General features: G+C 40.3%; 1 protein-coding gene across 4 annotated transcripts in view; it reads left to right on the top strand.

Annotated features, from left to right (window-relative positions):
• Positions 1 to 82: 82 nt before the first annotated feature.
• ppp1r12a (protein phosphatase 1, regulatory subunit 12A) overlaps positions 83 to 19,531 on the top strand; it is a 46,559-nt gene continuing 27,110 nt past the window's right edge. For all 4 annotated transcript variants that reach the window (XM_014988454.2, XM_014988436.2, XM_014988421.2 and 1 more), the window contains exon 1: positions 83 to 416. In XM_014988454.2, coding sequence (XP_014843940.2) covers positions 180 to 416 — 237 coding nt within the window. In that variant the 5' untranslated portion in view covers positions 83 to 179. The remainder of the gene's footprint in view (positions 417 to 19,531) is intronic.

Genomic DNA, 19,531 nt, shown 5'->3' with positions numbered 1-19,531 from the left:
TCCTTTTGTACTGCAGTTCCTGGGAACCAGTTCTCGCGAGGTTATGGAAAACAATCCAGACGCCTCTTTCCCCCTCCTCCCCAACCCTCCCTTCCCACGCCCCAGTGCGCTGTGGGATAGTGCCTCTATAAAGTATACCCTCTCTCGGAGCACGATAAGAAGCCCGAGACAGGAGGGGGATGAAGATGGCGGACGCCAAGCAGAAAAGGAATGAACAGTTAAAGCGATGGCTGGGCTCGGAGACGGACCAGGAGCCTCCTGTTCTGAAAAAGAAGAAGACGAAGGTGAAGTTCGATGATGGCGCCGTGTTTCTGGCCGCCTGCTCAAGCGGTGATACCGAGGAGGTGCTCCGTCTGCTTGACCGGGGCGCTGACATCAACTACGCCAATGTAGACGGTCTTACTGCGCTCCACCAGGTTTGTGCTTCATTGCCATTGTTTGTAATATCACTCACTGGCACAGTTGGTTCCTTTAGACGCAAATATCCCTTTACTTGAGCCACTGCATGCCCTGGAACACCTGTCAAATGGAAGCCATTCTCATCCCGTTGTTTACCTACCGAGCAGACTCGTCTTTTTCGACGCAGAGGACTGAAGCCATTAGCTGCCTGAGCTTGATCATCTTATGTACAACATGTTCACAATTTGCAGAATGGGTATTAACTCACACACTTCCCCTTTTGGACCGATTTTCCTTTACCTTTTTTAACTACTTTGAGACTACATATCTTAAACCTTTGGGTGCAGTCTAATTGCTGTTCTGCTGCATTTCACATTCAAAGCCCATGTGAAAAAACTACTTTGAAAAGTGTTTCTGACCTTTAGAGAAAGTATTGGTTGCCGATCACATATGGAATACTTTAAACTAGCCACCTCAGAAGGAATTGTCATTAATGATGGATTTTCTCAGGCATTCAGCGGTGAAGAGTTGCTACCTGGCTAACAGTAAAAGTCGTTTTGTTGATATACCCAGAGCCGCGACGGTGACTACTCTCTGGAGAGGAAGAAGCGGCTAGTTTGGGTGTTTTGTTACACACCAATAGTACCATTGCAGTATTTTCATCGGAAGGTTGTAGTTGGCTTTAACACTCGTTTTCATAACCCATGTGCGAATCGAGAAAGAAATTAATGTATTTAGGGGTAAGCTAGCGCTGCGTTAGCATGCTAATATAACTGTCGCTTGCGGCTTTGGACTTTAGCTTAATTCATTCATTAGCCGAGCTGACTGACTACTTCAGCTATACATATGGCCTCTAAAATTAAACAACTATACCCTCTTCTGTTTGTCTGCTTAAACAAAAAGTTTATAGTGCTGGCTTTTGGATGTTTTGGCTGTAATGTCATCAGTCCCAAGCTAACATTTTGCCCGCTAATCACTTGAGCTACATCCACTAGCCTCGCTCAGCACTTGCAGGATTTCTAGACTTTGCGGCAGAATTAAGCAATCGGATCAGTAGAAATACACGTCAGTAAAAGTATAAAATAAGCGATCGACCATTCGGCAATGGACGTACTGTCCTCTTCGTCAGTTTATATGCAGATCTAGCTGTTGGTAACATATAGCCGGGTACGTTGCTAGTCGTAAAGCTGTACAGATCTTCTAATTCAAGATCTGTATTAAAATAAAGTGAAGACCGACATTTTTACAGCCTTAATACCAGTTTTGAACGCATTTATTTGGTGATCGTTTCACAAACATGAGATGTAAAGCTCTCCCTCGCTTTATATTTTTATTCGATAATTAAAGCATTAATTTACTTTAAAACATGCAAAAAAAATTGTAACCTAAATGATATGTTGATTTTTGGCATGTACATAAACATGACTGCTGTAAGACTAACAGTGTGATGCTGAGGCCTGGTTATACAATGTAACAGGAATTAAATGAATAACCAATTCAGTTCTGAATGTATTAACTTTATCTCAGATTTTAAAAACTTTCAGCTTGTAAAGACAAATAACGAATAAGTAAGTGAACTGGATTACTGAATCCAGTGACAGGAATAAAACTGCAGCCGTAGAATCGCACCCAAGTTACAGCCGGGTTTGGTTTTAAGTTGTTGTTAAGTGAAATGTTTAACAAGAGAAATGTTTAGATTATTGCATTATGCTGCTGCACATTTTTTCTGTTATGAGTCAACTAGTTTTTAATGTAAAATTTTGAAACCATTAAGTCGGGCGTCAAAGAAATGTGGAGCATGGCTAGGAAATGCCTCATCAGTGCATATGAAGGTAATACCACTACTACAGTTTCATTTTTGTCTGTCTGTCACCGGCATGGTTGAGACAGAGAGGGAACCTGGGGACAGATTATCAGGCTGGTACAGTGGAGAAGCCCTTCTGGAACGTCTGAAAAAGATTAATTTCTCCTCATTTGTCAATAACTTAACTGAATTTTCCCAACGCTGCCCGTTTTAGCCCGACTTGGCCAGCAGTCATTTTTCTGTGACATCAGGAGGTTCTTTACCATGTGATTCAAATCTTTTCAAGGCAAACAATGCAACACTTCTTATTTACAAGCTTTCTGGAGCCCCGCTGATCCAGTACTAATAATAGGGCAGCTATACTTTCGGTGCACATTTAGGGAATATTATGGTCTGCTTGGAGAGAGAAGATTTGTACAAATGGTGATTTTGGGTTGGAAATGGAATTTGAAGCATTCTGGACTTTCAAATGTTGGAACATAATCAACATACATTGCCTTCAGTACGCTGCCTTGTTTGCCTTGTTGCATTTGAAATAAACTTATAGTATTCAAGCAGCTACTGTAAATAATAAATGAAAACAGTTGTAGTTGTGGAATCATTTTCTAATGATTCCTAAGGTGCCCCATTCTGAAGGAACAATGGAGGCTCTACGTTAAAATGATCTTGGATTCAGTGGTTACTCATTACCATTGGTTGCTCGTGTCTTAAGTCTTGGAAAGAAGGTGTGAAGTCATTAAGTTCAGAGGTTTCTGTTGTGCTGTTGTAAAATCAGTTTTTTGATATGGATACCTTTTAGTCTAAGCCATGTTTTCTCTCACAGGATCTCTTCTCTTTGTGTTTATTAATAGTTCTGGTTAACATGCAATTTTCATTGCTCTGAGTTTTCTATAATAAAATCTGGAATCAGCAAGGCCCCTGTTCAAACTCGTCAGGTGGAAACGTCGTTATTTGGACCTGTGTCCAGGGAAGAGCTGGAGCCAGGAACAATTTGCTGTTGACTCTTCCTGTTGAATGATCTCTAGACGTGAGAAGCTGATGAGCTTTTAGTTGCACAGCAGAGCTTAGCTGTGGGGATTTTGTGTTTTTTATTGACACACAAAAAATGATGAGCAAAACTTTGGCTGCATCGTCTCGGTGATGCTCTTATTTATTGTTACATGGTAATATATTTGTAGGACATCCTTTGAAATGTTCTGACCTCCGCCTCCGTCTGTGTGTCAGGTTCACAATGGCCCACTCTACACTTGCAATATCTCTGCCATTCCTGGTGAGCAGTTCAGGGTTAAAAATGCCACCACCACAAGTTCTCCTAACTGGGTTTCAGGATATGATGCTAAGTTTGGGTATGACTCAGTCTGCAGCACTGCTGTGCACTGCCGGCCTGGTGTCATTCAGGCAGGAGATTATGTCTTTGTCCAAATCGCAGACTTGCTGCAAGTGAAGGACTTGTAAACAAGCTGATGCATTGATTAAAGCTGCTATTTTCATCAATAAACTACAGATGTACAATGCCTTGCTAAAGTGCATGCTTGTGAAGTGGAAGAAAAATAATATATTGTTTTTCAGTAGGGATGCACCAATCCTCTTATTTTTCACTTCGGGTAACGATGTCTGAGGTTAAACACAGATATAAATGTACTGAATTACACATTTATTTGGTAACCCTGCACCAGTACATTACACTTAAATACACCAATAGATTCACAGTGTTGGTCAAATATGTAAAGACAACACATATTTAATTTATTCAGTCAAGTAGGAGTACAACAGCCAACGTAGAATAAGCAATAGAGAAAGTGACGATAATAATTTGACTACTTAGGTTAAGCATGTAAAAATAAACTGCAACAAACCTTTTTTCAAATGGTTCAGAAAGTGCAATTAGTAATTTTGAATGTAATGTAAAATAAATAAAGCATGACATTACTCAGCACAAAGCATAGAACTAGACTGAATAGATTTGCCCTCGTGGATTGTCACTGATGCCAATCTAGAGTTTTGACAGATGACTGATCACTGCATTGATCTGTCGCAAAGAAAGCCATGAGAACTCTTAACCCATCCTTCAAGAAATAAATATTACTTTCCTTTCACCTCCCAACTATACAATGCTTTGTTTCATAACGTTTTTCAGTAAACTACATTGAATTTGACCTTTTAAAAAAAAAAAAAAATTAAAAGGAGATGAGTACTTTGGCAAGGCACTTTAGGTGGATAACTGAGAGTTTGTCCTGAGATATTCCAATGATGAGTAGAGATTACAGATTACTATTCCATCGGCTAAACTGGTCTCGGAGGGCAACATTCCAAGACCTGCTGTCCTACCCTGGGCATTCCTCACATGACGGTCGCTGGAAACCATAGCAAAGAGGGAGCACAGAAGACATTCCTCAGCTGTCACTTCTACCCCTCCTGTCTGGTCTGTCTCTCCGGCCGGCCTGAATTCTGCCCACTAAGCTCCACCAGCAGAGTGGAGCGAATGGAGGCTTGTTCCTTCACGTTCGAAAAATCTCCACACTGACCCACAGCTGAACTTTCCAACTGCAGTCATACTTTGCTGATCCCAAAGACTTGTGTGTGTGTGTGTGTGTGTGTGTGTGTGTGTGTGTGTGTGTGTGTGTGTGTGTGAGTGAATGAGTGAATGGGGGCGGGGGGCAGGGCTCGGCTAAGCTCAACATGTTAGTTGGACATTACAATGCCTGTGTCTGTTGACATTACACACCCTCATTACAGCCTTAAAGTCTATGAACATTATCTTGCGCCGTTTCTATGACGACTGCTCGGAAGGCTACCAGTGACTCGTGTTGGTGGATTTGCATGGACCGAGTGGGAGTTGCATAACAGACTGTGCAGAGCGAGCGAGCGAGCGTCTGGCTGAGTGCTGCAGTTCCAAACAAGAATCAGCCTCACGAGTCGGTAATGGAAGCATTTCTGAGCATGTGGCGAACGATGATAAGACGGCTGTGTTTCTCCTGGTCCAGATGAGCATCAGTTATGTTAACACATTACATAATTGTGAGCGTTACTGCAGGCCTGGCCCTGATATTCTTGGCTGTGCCTCCAGGCTCGCAGTTTGCCACAGAGAGGAGTAAAATAGAACGCCTCTGATGCGTCGCTGTCCTCTTTCAAAGCAGCGCCACATCCTCTCATGAACCCCCCCTCCTCCAGAGTCACCGCCTGAGGCAGAACATCCTTCTTTTTTAGCTTTAGATGAATGCACCTTAGCGGCTGAAAGATGTCGTTTGCTGAAATTTGTCAGATATTCCGACTTGACAATCGACACGAATTAGAGATCTGAAGAGTGCTGGATAAAGACTTCACAGTATTGCACATGACATCTGCATTGTGCTATTACATCATCTGGTTTGGTTCTGATCAGAGATCAGCAACAAAATATACATTTTTTTATTCAGTTAATGCATCAAAACTAATAACTCACAATTTGAGGCTGATATAGATTTATCAACTTTTTTAAAAGTTAAAACCAGATAAAGGTTAAAAGATTATATTTATTTTTTTCAATCATTGACATTTTTCCCTTTTTTTCCCCTTTTTAAAAAATGCCAATGATTGACCATGGCCTATCCTAATCCACAGATTAGACCTTCAAACAGCATCTCTAATAGCAGCATTGTGTAAAGTGCAGACCAACTGCACCATCTGATAATGTATGATGACGGCAAAATCAACTTTTTTGAGAAGAACCCTTTATTTAACTTTTGTATGTCATCGAGTAGATTTTTTTTTTTTTTTCTTGGGATTTTCTTATCGACTGACTCTTGGCCATGACAACCATTAGTTCATCTCATAAATTTCTAACAAATTGCTGAATAAATTAAGATGGAGTTTAATAATTTATAGTCTTGAATATAAACAGTCTAGATTTTATTCTTTGTCTGGCTCAAAGTTGGACGAAGAACAACTGAATTTCATTGTGTTTTGAAATTACATTTGTCTATGCTTTCTTGGCCTTTTTGATGTATTTATTTTGCATTCAGCCACCACGGCGAAATTAAGTATAGCTATCAAACAGCTTTACCATATTAATACTCTACAAAATAAATGAAGAAAAGTAGAAGCAACACACTTCCAAAAAGAGGAAGGATATTTGCTATAATGGGAATGAAGACTTCCACTCTCAAATAAGATGAATGTAATTTCCCCGTCTAAATGTTCCAACCTGCTCTACAAGGCAGATGCTGCGCTGGATTCCAGTCTGAAAGAATCACGAGAGCCGGCTCCACGACTGAGAATGTTAATTTAAGAAACGGAGCCCAACAGCATGTATATTTTACCTCTGTGTAATTGGCAGGTGTCTCCTTGTCAAGCTGGCCTTACTCACAGTTTCATTCCACTTCTTTGCCAACCCCATAATCAACATCAGGAAGTCTTTTTGGCATTTGCACACCGACACTTTGCAAACATGTCTGGTCATCTTGCTGATTGTGACACATCAGTGGTTCCTTGCACATCGTCTTGAGACGGCGTCCCACTTTAAATTGAAATTTTAATGCATTTGTAGATTTTGTAGGAACAGTGACTTGTCCGTTACACTGCATTAAGTGGCTCTTAATATGCTTTAAAGCAGAAAAGTGACTTTCAGAGCAAACGTGTAGAAGAAGGAGCTCCGGTCACTTGTTGAGTACTGCGTGTGGCAGAAAACTTACTCTGCAAATCACCCTGAACACACCATCCCCATCGCTTCAAGTAGATGAAGGGAAGCTGGCCAGAGTTGATAGGAAGTCGGATTGGAGCTAAATAGAGGAGACTACTGAAGAAAACCCATTTAAGGTTGCGAAGCACTTCGTCCCGGCGTAGAGTTTCACTTTCCACCAGAGCAGCGACCCTAAACACACATTCAGAGACGCATGGAATGGTTCAGTTTCAAGGACATTCCTGTTAGAATGGCAGACAGTCTAGATCTGTGCTGACTGACAATCTAATACAGGACTTTGAAATGCATGAGAGATGTTCTTCAGTGAAAATGTGTGGATGTACAAAGCTAATTGTAGCTATAGGTGGATGCTTATGTGACTTTTGACGTTGAAGATGGCGGTGGAGCAAGCTGCAGAAACATGCTGCAGTGTTGCAGCTTGTTGGCAGTCTGATGTTTGGATTCTCATTCAGTGATTTAGTGACTTGACAGTCATGTTGTTCATGTAAAAGACGTTTTGTGTTCATGCAGCAGCAGTAGTTGTAGAAAAGATGTATGTATGTATGTGTATATATATATATATGTATGTATATATATGTCCTCACTGTTTTACCATTATCTTTATCAGAAACCCAAAAACGGTGTATTAAACATAAAAAGAATTTCCTGAATAGACATGAATGTCCTTTTTTTTTTTTTTTTACTAGAATACACACCTGATTCTACAGACATGAGCTGGTGTTCTGCTTTTAAAAATGTAAAAACCTTTTGGGATTTGCTTTAAAGGTTTATACCACTGGTGTCATTCAATTGATTCGGCTTGCTCAAATTTGGGCACATCCAAAAGTTGCAGGGCTTGAGCTTGACATTTTTGGTTTCTACTATGGAGTAGGGCTGAAACGATTCCTCGAATGATTCGAGTACCTCGATTACTAAAATTCCTCGAGGAAAATTTACCTGCCTCGAAGCTTCGTTAATTTATGTTTTATTAGTTAGCGCACCGTGTTCCGGCCGGGACTTCATTTGCGTTGCGCGGAGCTCTCACTTCCGCCTCTGAGTTGTTGACAAAAGCTAAGTCTCAGCGGCATAAAGTCCAATCTTCAAGATTGGCCCGTGGGGATTTTATTGATTGATGATAATGCCCGACTTTTTATCGTTTTTGGGGAACCAATAAGCATCCTTAAAATAACTGGGGGAATGCCTGGAGTACGGCAGCATTTCTCCTCCGGGGCTGCTGGTTGAAAGCGAACGGCGGGAAGAGCGCTGAGGTGAGCGGATAGCCTGAACAGGGCGGGCGGCTGAGTAGCTGATGCTTACCGTGTAAATGTAGCTTTACCGACCAACCGCACAATAAATTTCCTATCCCGGTCTGAAGAAACGGGTGGCGGAGCGCATCGTACATGGCTGGTAGATGAGTTTCTGAGTGTGACCAGTGCAGGTGTCGTAAATATCCCGTATTGCTTCCCCCCGTGTTCGTCCCCCGGTCTAACGGTTCGTCAGTCCGCTGGTCTATTTCCTCCCCTCCACCCCATCTTACGTTCGTTCATTCGCCCTCTCCTCACACTCCAGGCGGCATTTCCCGTATTTTCAAACCCAAAGCGTGACAGGTTAGGTGGCAAGGTGAGTTTAATTAATCTATTAAACTCACTGAAGATGAATACATAAACTAAAAGCTGGATTGTAGACATTTTTTATAAGCATATTTGTGAGCCTGCCTCTTTGTTATTAAATTCAATATAATTTCAGATTTTTCTATAACTTTTCTTCTGGTTAACTTAGAAAGTGAGCTATTATTGTTACAGGTTAGTTTTCTAAACTACAAAAAAGCAACTGTTAGGGATGCTCAAATATGAAAAATTGGACTGATACTGATATCTGATAGTAACACCGGTATTATGCCAGATTTACCAATATTTCATTTTATAATTTTTTTTTATCCGATTACTCGATTAATCGTAAGAATAATCGATAGATTACTCGATTACTAAAATATTCGTTTACAACAGCCCTACTATGGAGTTCCATGTGAAACTGCAGCTGGATATGAACTGTCATCTGAATGGCTCATCTCTATTTAAAATGACTTATCCTCAAACCTACAAGTACTGTATTATACTAGATTATGAAAAGGAAGTTGTTTCCAATCTCAACACCACCAACAGCTGTCTGGTTAATGTTTGTTAGTCTGTGTGAACTTCCTCGATCTTAATTATCCTCTTAACTCATACCACATAGTCGTCTTGTTTTAATTACTAGGGCATTTGAGAGCGATGATAAATGTGCAACCTCAATTCCTCGTCTACAAGTTTTAGATGAATTAATGAATGATCTTTTTAGGTGCTTTAACCGATTTAATTACCAGCACTTGCGTTTCGTGCTGCATCCACGTTTCCAAACGCAGCATGATATTGACCTGCTGTGAAATGTTTGCAGGATGACTTCAGCTTGTTTTTCTTTTGTTTTTTTCCTACCCTGTGGCACTGTGTGCCTGTCTTCCACTTGAGCCAGGTCTTCTTGAAGCCATTCTGCTGTTGCTAGCTTGGCGGCAGTCGCTTGTCTCACGCTGAGTGTGTTTTTATGAGCTGGTTTTTGAAGTGAAAACACCTGGACCCAGAGCTCACGAGTTGCTCATTGTCTTCCAGAGCTTCCAGCACAATTAAGGGAAAACGCACGTGTCCACTTGTTGTCGGTGGAAGCGCTTTTTTTTGTTCACTCTTTAAAACAGCTGCATCTTTTGCCAGCAAAAGGAGACACACAGGAAGCGCACAATTTAACAGAACATTTCTTCCATCTCTTTTGAACTGTTGGTCATTGCTACACCTGCTAGATTTTAAAACCCAGGACTAGAAACGAATGTGGATTTTACTCATGTCAAAGTGTGGGTGTTTTTTTTTATTTTTATATCTTTATTGCAACTCCATCTGCATGTCATCGTAAGACATATTGATAATTTGGATCATAATAAAGCTCAAATGTTTACCACAAGTTGGGAGGGAGGAAACTTTGAATGCATTGTATGATTGGAGTTTGTTCAGACAAAGACCTGTTTCCATGCTTTCTAGAGCATAAATGTGAGGTCACTGGGGTCAATCATGCTGTGAAGTTAACAGACTATAAAATGAATAATTAATGTCCCAAAGCACTCAGGCTGCTGTACAGCACACTAAAAATTCAACAGCATGCAATCTGTATAAATTATGATCTCTATGTAGGGCAGACGTGTTTTATAGTTCGTCAGTTATGTTCCTTATATTGTCATGATCAAACTCTGTAGTTTATAATTCTGTCAAATTAATTTTCTCTCAACATTTTAGCAAAGTTAAATATGCATTTAGCAAGAGGGAAAGCAAAATTATGCGCTTTTGTTTTCGGCGTTTGAAACTTGAGATGTATTACTTGCTGCTCATCTGCCTCACGAAGGTGGTCATGGTAGGAGGGATCTGTGTTGGAGATTTTAGGCCAGAGAGGAACAGGAAGTGGCTGTTTATTTTTCTCATTTCCTCTTTGAGGCTCTGCTTGTGAGCCTGCTTCTCCATTCCCTCAGCTTTAATCACTGACAGCAGCAGAACATGGACACTCGTATTGGTTCACACATCTGTCTGCGCTCCCCACCAAACCATAGTGCAGCTTCATCACTTTATTTATTTTTTTTGATTGGGAACAAATTTATCACATTGTCCACTTTACTTGGCATCAATATTTATGCAAATGATTAATGAAGAGGAATTATCAGATCGCTTTTTTTTGACAGAACAGTAACTATTTCTGCTGCTTCAAATAATAATTTTTACAAATATGTTGGAAACATTTTTTTTTAGCATAGACGTAAGCAAAAATACAGGAAAAGCAAGTTTCGTTCAATAAATTTGCCCACCTGTTTTCGAACAGCTGAATTAAATGTTTCTTTTCTCAGCTAAGTAACTGACATTGTGCAGCAACAGGTAGGGGAAGGGCAATACCGGGTTCCCCAGTGACTTTTTCTAGGATGTAAAATTATTTTTTTTTTTTCCGTTTTTTCAAGCTGTACCACATAAAAACCTTGCTGTGTCTTTTTTTTTTTTTCTAAACATCCAGCCCATGCCTAAGAGAAACTGACCGTCCTTGTTTACATTTTTCCTCACTGCTACATTCTTTCTTGAATTAGTTGTGGTTCTGTAACATTATAAAGATCTGTAGTAATCCTTGCTGATGATCACTTGGAGCCCTGCGAGGCCAGCTCAGGCGTCCATGCCATCTATTTAACCTGCTGGGTTTTGATCTTGTTGGCATGAGGAGCGACGTAATGCCAGGGAAGGTTGTTGTGGTCTGGCTCCGTCAGTGAGTCTCCATCCCCTGTCTGCTGCTGCAGAAGCCGCCGCACAAGGGCTCTGTTAGTGAATACGTCAACAGAAGTTGTATCTGTGTGACTATTTGACCCCTCAACCTTGGCTGTGCTGTTCTCTCTCTCTTTCTCTCTCTCTTCCTCTCTCTCGCCTTTCGACCCCTCACATGGAAACATAGTTGGCTCTGAAGCAGGGGTTTTGTTTGAGCCGCTGAGCGAAAGCCGAGATGAAATGTACAGTTAAAATCTTGCTGGCATCCCCCCCCCCCACTGGTCGTCTTTTTTTTTTTTTTTTTCCATGGGAATCCCAGTGCCATATATGGTTGTCCTCGGTAGCAGCAGCAGTTGGAGTGCTGAAGGCGAAGGCTGCAAGTGTGTGTGTGTGCGCGTGTTTGTAGTTTGGCTCCATCTCCAAACAGCTCATCTAGTTAAGGGACCCAGCTGGTCGCCTTGCAGCGCCTTCCGTCCCTCCCCCCCTCGTACCCTGTGGCCTCCCAAATCCTGCCAATTGCACAGGAGCTGCGAGTTCTTTGTCTCAGGAGTCAATGCACTCACACTTACAGATGTAGGCTTCACCACATCACCAATAAAACCTTCGCACTCTGATCACAGGAGGCCCAGTAATCCATATTTGTGTGCTTTTATTCTGTTTTCATTGGAAAAGTGCTTGGCTCACCTTGATGGCGCACAGAAATATGCAAACGCAGAGACATAATGCAGTCATACTTGCATGCAGGCTGTAAGAAGGAATTCCTTTTGTGGAAGTGACTGTGCGCCTCTGAGCCAATGACGTAGGCCGGGAGGCGGGGCCGGAGCACAGAGGCCTGAAGCCTCAAGGCTAGGAGTATTACTTATCTGGGAATGTCTACACTGGTATGCTAGTCCAGCTCCTCGCTTCTGACTGACAAGGTAGCTTTGGGGAAAGAAGTATTACTACTGCAGGGAGTGGAGGAGACTAATCTCTAATTTCTTTCATTTTTTTTTTTAACAGAAAGGTGACATTTCAAAAATAGGGATGTTGGATTAATTACATTAAATTTATATATCCTCTTCCTCCTTTCTGACATGTTTATATGCACATGAAGCTCATGTGAATGATTATTTCCTCTAAACTTTTCAGTCATAAATACATTATCACAGCAGTTAGGGTTGAGTATTGACTATTATGACCCTGAGTAAGAAATGCTGTTTACGCGATGCCATTCCACCCAAATGTGCTGCCAAAAGTATAGCGTGCTGAAGATCTTAAGGCAAGAATTATTCATAGGTCTGCAGAAATAATAAAATATTCATTAATCGAATTAAAATAAGGTTATTTAAAACTTTCATTTATTATTTAGGTTTTGATCCATAGAATAAACCACTAACTGAAGTGATTGTAAAAGTGTCAGTGTGTGAATGGAGGTAAATCTGCAGAATGTTTTCTCCCATCTCATTAAAACCACAGGAATAGAGTGGCATTGAATTTCTAAGTGTTAAAATGGCAGCTTATATAAATCTGCCAGACTGTAACTTTCCATTGTATAAAATGGTATTGATAATCATTAATCGCTAAACAATATAATTTCTCTAACCAAATGTATCACTTAGTTTTATATCATGTTTTTAAAGATGGTACAAATGTGTTGTGGTTGTGTTAGAACTTTAAACTGTTAAAAATTTTCCCACAGCTTCCCCTTACGTCCAGTATTTTGGTAACTATTCTTTCAGTTTAATTTATTAAATGTAACACAATAACTTGACATGCACCAATAGGAATTTTGTGTTTAAGTTCTGAACCCCAATTTTTCTAACGCTTTGACCTGCTGGTAGACATTTTATCTTATCATGAGCCTTTTTAGGACATTCGTATTTTTATGAGAGTAATATTTTGACAGTATGGCTAGCATTTCTAAAACATGAGTCTTATTTCTAAAGTTAGGAAGCTCTAGGATATAAAAGTTGAAAGCTCCTCATATCTTTTAAGTCCTGCTCTCTCACAACCTGGGTGAACCACTGGCATATTTTAGAAAACTGTTTCCTTTTTATATAGCTTCTTCTTTGACGACGCACAGCTTTATGCATCGTCAAACTTCATTTTTAGATCCCTCACTCATACTGAAATGGGAAGTAAGCATTACCCATCAACGCTTGCTAGCAGGTAGTGCTTACCAGCTGCTTTCAGTGAAGGCAAAAGGTTCCTGACTCTAATCTCTTATCAGGGCAGGTCGCGCTGTAGATCATCCGATCCGGACACGAGCCAATTTCTCAGTGAACCTTTAGCAACCAACTCACCTAGACTTTATTTGGATATAGATATTCCCAATGAATACTTTTTTTCCTCCCTAGTCAAGTCATTTTTTAGTATCCATATGTGCTCTGTTATCGGTGTTGTATAATGCTGATATGCAGTAAACCTTATCTTTGTTGTGTAATGCCAGTTATTAATGTCTCCTCTATAGTAATGACAGTGATTCTGCCATAACTACAGGCAGTGGCTGCTGCTGCTGCTGTAAAGAGAGGGGAAGAAGCTCCCACAAACCGCTATCTCTGTGAGCTTTGAGCTGAACATCTGAGGAAGCAGCTAGAGGAAGTCAAGGATGGGAGGGGTCTTAAAGTGTCTCCTTCATGTTAAATTTGGACTTCTATTCACAAAGTCCTCCTAGATAATAAACCCAAAATAGCAATACCTGTCCCCTTTCTAAATGAGATCTGTTGTTTTGCTTTGTGGAGGGATTTTTATTTTTTCCTGCAAAGTCGCAAAAGCTTTTTAGGGATTCTTGGCATTTACATCCTCTCACGTTTATTAGAAGGAAAATCCTTAAAGTTAGCAAGATGCTCTCCATTTAACATTGGTCTGCTGTTTGTTTCTCTGGGGTTTGCTTAAAGAAATGCATTGTGGGCTTTCCATGGAACCCTGCTGTGTTTTAAAATGAGATTTTCTCTGTTTATTTACATTTCTAATGTAGTCAAACAAAACATGAACCCATGCCCTCGCTTTGTGTTTTTCTTTGTGTGGCTCTGCTGTAGGGCCAAACAACCACCCATTTGTCTGTTTGGTGCCCAGTGGAGTGACGCTGTCCATTTTGTTTTATGGCTCTAGTGGACGACACCACTTCAATCCCATTTTATTAATTTAGGATTATACAACTCCTTATGTACCTTCTGCATTCACCTGGTTCTGATCCACTCCAAGATAATCCCATGGCTGTGTCCGACATCAGTCAGATGGGAGAGCTTTTCACTGATTAAGTATTAAAAATCTGTGCATATCTCTGTGTAGATCAATGTTTGGTCTGGACATTCAGGCCTCCAACAGGACAAGTTTACAGAAAGTATGGTTGTAGCAAACCTGGGTTATTTCAATAAAACCATAGCAAAATGGTAATAACTTGCATTTAAAAACACTTATATACATATTAAAATGCAGGATATTTTTAAAGTGCAGTTAAGCAAATCTGTTGAAACCTATCTGCATGTTTATTTGCACATTTTCCAAAAATTTTAATTAAATTACTTTATAATTGCATTTCTGACTTTATTTTGCTGCTGCATTGATAACCACCCTGTGTGCACCCTAATGGATTAGCAGGGCTGTTTTCAGAGGTTGGTCACCCAGCCCACATTAAACTGTATCGACCAATTAAATGGAGCTTCCTGTGTCCATTGATTTGGCGTAGTGCTTCATTTTATTTTTGCTGTTGCATCAACTTCCCAGAAGTGTCAGCTTCCATTATGCACAGGGTTTTTTATCAGCTCTAGCGGCGGGAACGCAGCTTGTTTGTCTCACTAAGTGACAACATCAATTACGGTGCATTTAATGCTTGGGGGGTTTCAGCTATTTCTCCTTTTTTTTTATTTTTTATTTTTTTTTATAAAGGATCAATAAATGGATCCAATATAAACAGAACAGAGTAGTACGACTAATTATTTCATTTACAGTCAGGAGAAAACGTTTTTCTCCAGCTGTGTGGCTCAGCACTGCCCCCTCACTGCTCATCAGCTGGCTGAGTAGAGGCTATTACACTTTTACATGGCATTTAAGAAAATGCATCAACTATAAATGATGATTTTAAACTCTGTTTAAAAGCTATTCTTCCTGCTTTCTCTTGCGCACACTGGTATGTTTGAAGCTGGCTTGCCTTCTCGCCGCCTCCTCTCTGAATGACACCACCCAAACAGGTTTAAAGCATTACGTATGTAGGAAGAGGACTTGCGTCACATTTGATGTGTGCAGGCTTAGCACACGTCTTTATGTCAGTGGCTGAGTTGATTGGCTAATGAGTTTCCCCGTGTGAATTCAATTAATTACCTGGATACCCTTTTGTTTAGTGTGTAATGACTGTCTGCTGCTAGGTATCAAATGTTGGATTAGGTCTGTTCAGTATGCAGAAACGTGTGCTGCCTCCTACATGTAGGAGAATTTTCACATCGCAGGCTTTTAGATGTGATGTTTGAAAACGTTCCCTTCAGGCTACGACACCAAACTTTATTGTCGACCACAAAACATGACAGCCATTAAGGAATTAGTATGGTAGCTGCCTGGAGCGGCCCTCACAGGAAGGCCTCTGACTGGTTTAAGGGACGTTCGCCATCATCAACTCCATAGATATTATCTGCATAGATAATCCCCTTCATATTCTAAAATACAAACTGAAACGCATTATGACAAGTTGAAGGGAACAAGCTGAGGCTTCTGTGATTTTCTCTGCTTTGGGTAATTGTTTTTGGAAATGTAAAAGTGAAAACTCAGACGGTACTAATGGGTGATGTAACTAGGGCTGTTGTAAACGAATATTTTAGTAATCGAGTAATCTATCGATTATTCTTACGATTAATCGAGTAATCGGATAAAAAAATTATAAAATGAAATATTGGTAAATCTGGCATAATACCAGTGTTACTATCAGATATCAATGTCAGTCCAATTTTTCATATTTGAGCATCCCTAACAGTTGCTTTTTTGTAGTTTAGAAAACTAACCTGTAACAATAATAGCTCACTTTCTAAGTTAACCAGAAGAAAAGTTATAGAAAAATCTGAAATTATATTGAATTTAATAACAAAGAGGCAGGCTCATAAATATGCTTATAAAAAATGTCTACAATCCAGCTTTTAGTTTATGTATTCATCTTCAGTGAGTTTAATAGATTAATTAAACTCACCTTGCCACCTAACCTGTCACGCTTTGGGTTTGAAAATACGGGAAATGCCGCCTGGAGTGGGAGGAGAGGGCGAATGAACGAACATGGGGTGGAGGGGAGGAAATAGACCAGCGGACTGACGAACCGTTAGACCGGGGGACGAACACGGGGGGAAGCAATACGGGATATTTACGACACCTTCACTGGTCACACTCAGAAACTCATCTACCAGCCATGTACGATGCGCTCCGCCACCCGTTTCTTCAGACCGGGATATGAAATTTATTGTGCGGTTCGTCGGTAAAGCTACATTTACACGGTAAGCATCAGCTACTCAGCCGCCCGCCCTGTTCAGGCTATCCGCTCACCTCAGCGCTCTTCCCGCCGTTCGCTTTCAACCAGCAGCCCCGGAGGAGAAATGCTGCCGTACTCCAGGCATTCCCCCAGTCATTTTAAGGATGCTTATTGGTTCCCCAAAAACGATAAAAAGTCGGGCATTATCATCAATCAATAAAATCCCCACGGGCCAATCTTGAAGATTGGACTTTATGCCGCTGAGACTTAGCTTTTGTCAACAACTCAGAGGCGGAAGTGAGAGCTCCGCGCAACGCAAATGAAGTCCCGGCCGGAACACGGTGCGCTAACTAATAAAACATAAATTAACGAAGCTTCGAGGCAGGTAAATTTTCCTCGAGGAATTTTAGTAATCGAGGTACTCGAATCATTCGAGGAATCGTTTCAGCCCTAGATGTAACCCATTCACTATGCAGAGAATTAATGTTTTTATTTTTTCTTTTCCTTTTCCGTTTTGGCTGCTGTTGCACACTCTGTGTCTCAACAGGCTACCTGTCTTTGTTCCAAATCAAATTACTTTAGAGAAAGCACACACATAACACATAGCACAGGAATAATACTCATGGGAGTGTAAAAAGGTATCTGCCCTTTTGTTTTTTGTTTTGTTTTTTTCCTGTAGTAACACTTAAGTGTTTCAGATGATCAAATGTAATCAGGCTTAATATCGACAAACCAGTTTTCAAATTAGGATTACATTTTAGAGTTAAAAGCTAACCAAACCACCTTGCGGGGATAATCACCAACCAACCATGCTCAGATGGTGGGCGGGTGAGAGATTACTGCTCTTTTTTTGAAAAAGAAGTACCGGTAATCTTTTTATTTTTCCCTCTTTAGTTGGTTTTCATCGAGTTTCAGTGACATCTGTGTGGAAAGTCTTACAAAGCTTTGGAGAATGCATGGAAAAGTGTTGACTCTTTCCAGGCGTGCCTTGCTAACTAGCAAAATTACCCAAGGAGCAGATTGACGACTCTGTGGTCCAAAAGGAACACAGAGCAACATCTAAAACACTCCTCACATGCCTTAGCAAGAACGGTTCAAGAATGAGAATCCTTCCCGTTTTAAAGACCAAAACCACTCCAGACCTGATCCACGTTTTTCATGTGGGAAAATATTTTGCCGACTTATGAGTCAAAAGTGGAACTTTTTGGCAGGTGTCTATTGCTACGCCTGGTGTAAAGCCAACTCAACTTTTCAGAAAAAGACCTTAATGCTGACTTTTAATGATACTGGTGGTAGTTTAATGGGACTTTTCTTCCTTCAATTACTGAACAATTTGCTGCTCTTTACCAGAAACCATGAAGAAAAATATCTGATCAACACTTCTCTTTACAGAGTTTGGATCTTTTTGGATATTCTCATCTGAAATCAATAAAGATCACCAGGGTTTGTTGTTTTTATAGTTGTAGAATTGTAACAGTACAATGTGCAGTGAATTGGAGGTCTTGCCTCTATTTCGAAGGCTACTTCAACTTTTATTAATTAATCATCACTTTCTGTTTTATAACAAAGAAAAACCTGCTTAAAATCCAAAACGTACCATCTGTGAAAAACCCCCTGAGCCTTCCAGCTTTCTCTCTTTTAGGAACCGATCGCCTACGTACAGCCGGACCACAGAAATGAATCTCAATTATAATATCATGCACATCAAACACAAATACACAGTTACTGTCAGATAAGCGCAGCGAGGCTTTTAATGCTTCAGCGCGGGAGAGTGCTCCCAAAACGATCCAAATTTGGACAAGGATTCCACTCGGATAGTAGTGTGCCCTGAACAGGAGGCCGGCATGTGTTCATGTGTCTGTTTCTCCTGTGGACGCTTATGTTGTCATAGCAACCCGAGAAGAGAGGCACATGGTCCAGAGTGCAGCCAAGGGGTCATGGGTTGGAGGCGTTTATTTTTTTTCTTTTGTATTTTTTTTTATTATTGTTTATTACTGTTCTTAAAAGTAAAGCACAGCAAACTGTATCTTTGACATTAAGATATATTAATTGAAAGGGATTTCTTTATACAAAATAAAAATTTCACTGGTCTTTTCTGATATTGGAACTTTCCACCAGTACAGAAACCATGCATTGTTTGTTTGTTTTTTTTTAAACTAAATTGTGCAAAACATAACACCGTTTGTATATATATTTTTTCAAACCAGTATAAAATCACCATACTTTTTCCATTCAGCATTTCATAACCCTTACCAGTTAATGAAAAGTACGTCAGAATCTCAGACCTGCTCACTCTGTGCAAATTCTTAGTCATCATAGAGATTGTCTCGAAACGCCTCCATCATGAGTTAAATCCGTCTTAAATTAGAGCTCCCACACTTGCTATTTTTTTTTAGTTCTCGTGGGCATCACTTGTGTTGTCACTGTCAGCTTGGTTTGTGCGGCAGCTTGGTTTGTGGGTGGTGTTGGTTAGGACACAGTTCGAACGGCTCTGCTGTCTAATTTGAGGTGGTTTTCACAGATTTCATTTTCATTCAAAGGAGACATTTGCGCGTTTTGCTTCCAGGGGTGACAAAGCAGTTTACATGCAGCTTTTAATTGAATGAATGGAGCTGTTTTGGCAGAGATTTTAGTTACTTTTACTTTTTTTTTTTTTCTTTTCAGATTACTTAAACAGTCTGTTTCTCCACATGAAAAACATCTGCTGGGCGATGTATGTTATCATGTCCATAAGATCCAATAAATAATCAGGCAAATTTTCAAATTATACTAATTAAAATTTGTTGGAGCCAATACCTTAATGAAAAGTGCAATAATAAAGTAAATGAATGAGTTGGTAATATTTATATTTGAATTGATAATTATAAAACTTAATTTTTAGAACTTATCTGGGTGAAACTACATGAATTTCTGGGACAAAACGTTTGGCTCTC

The sequence above is a fragment of the Poecilia mexicana genome, unplaced genomic scaffold (genome assembly GCF_051168715.1).
Source record: "Poecilia mexicana isolate PSO_F unplaced genomic scaffold, ASM5116871v1 scaffold_23, whole genome shotgun sequence".
NCBI classification, from domain to species: domain Eukaryota; kingdom Metazoa; phylum Chordata; class Actinopteri; order Cyprinodontiformes; family Poeciliidae; genus Poecilia; species Poecilia mexicana.
This window is presented reverse-complemented; position numbering and strand designations above follow the sequence as displayed.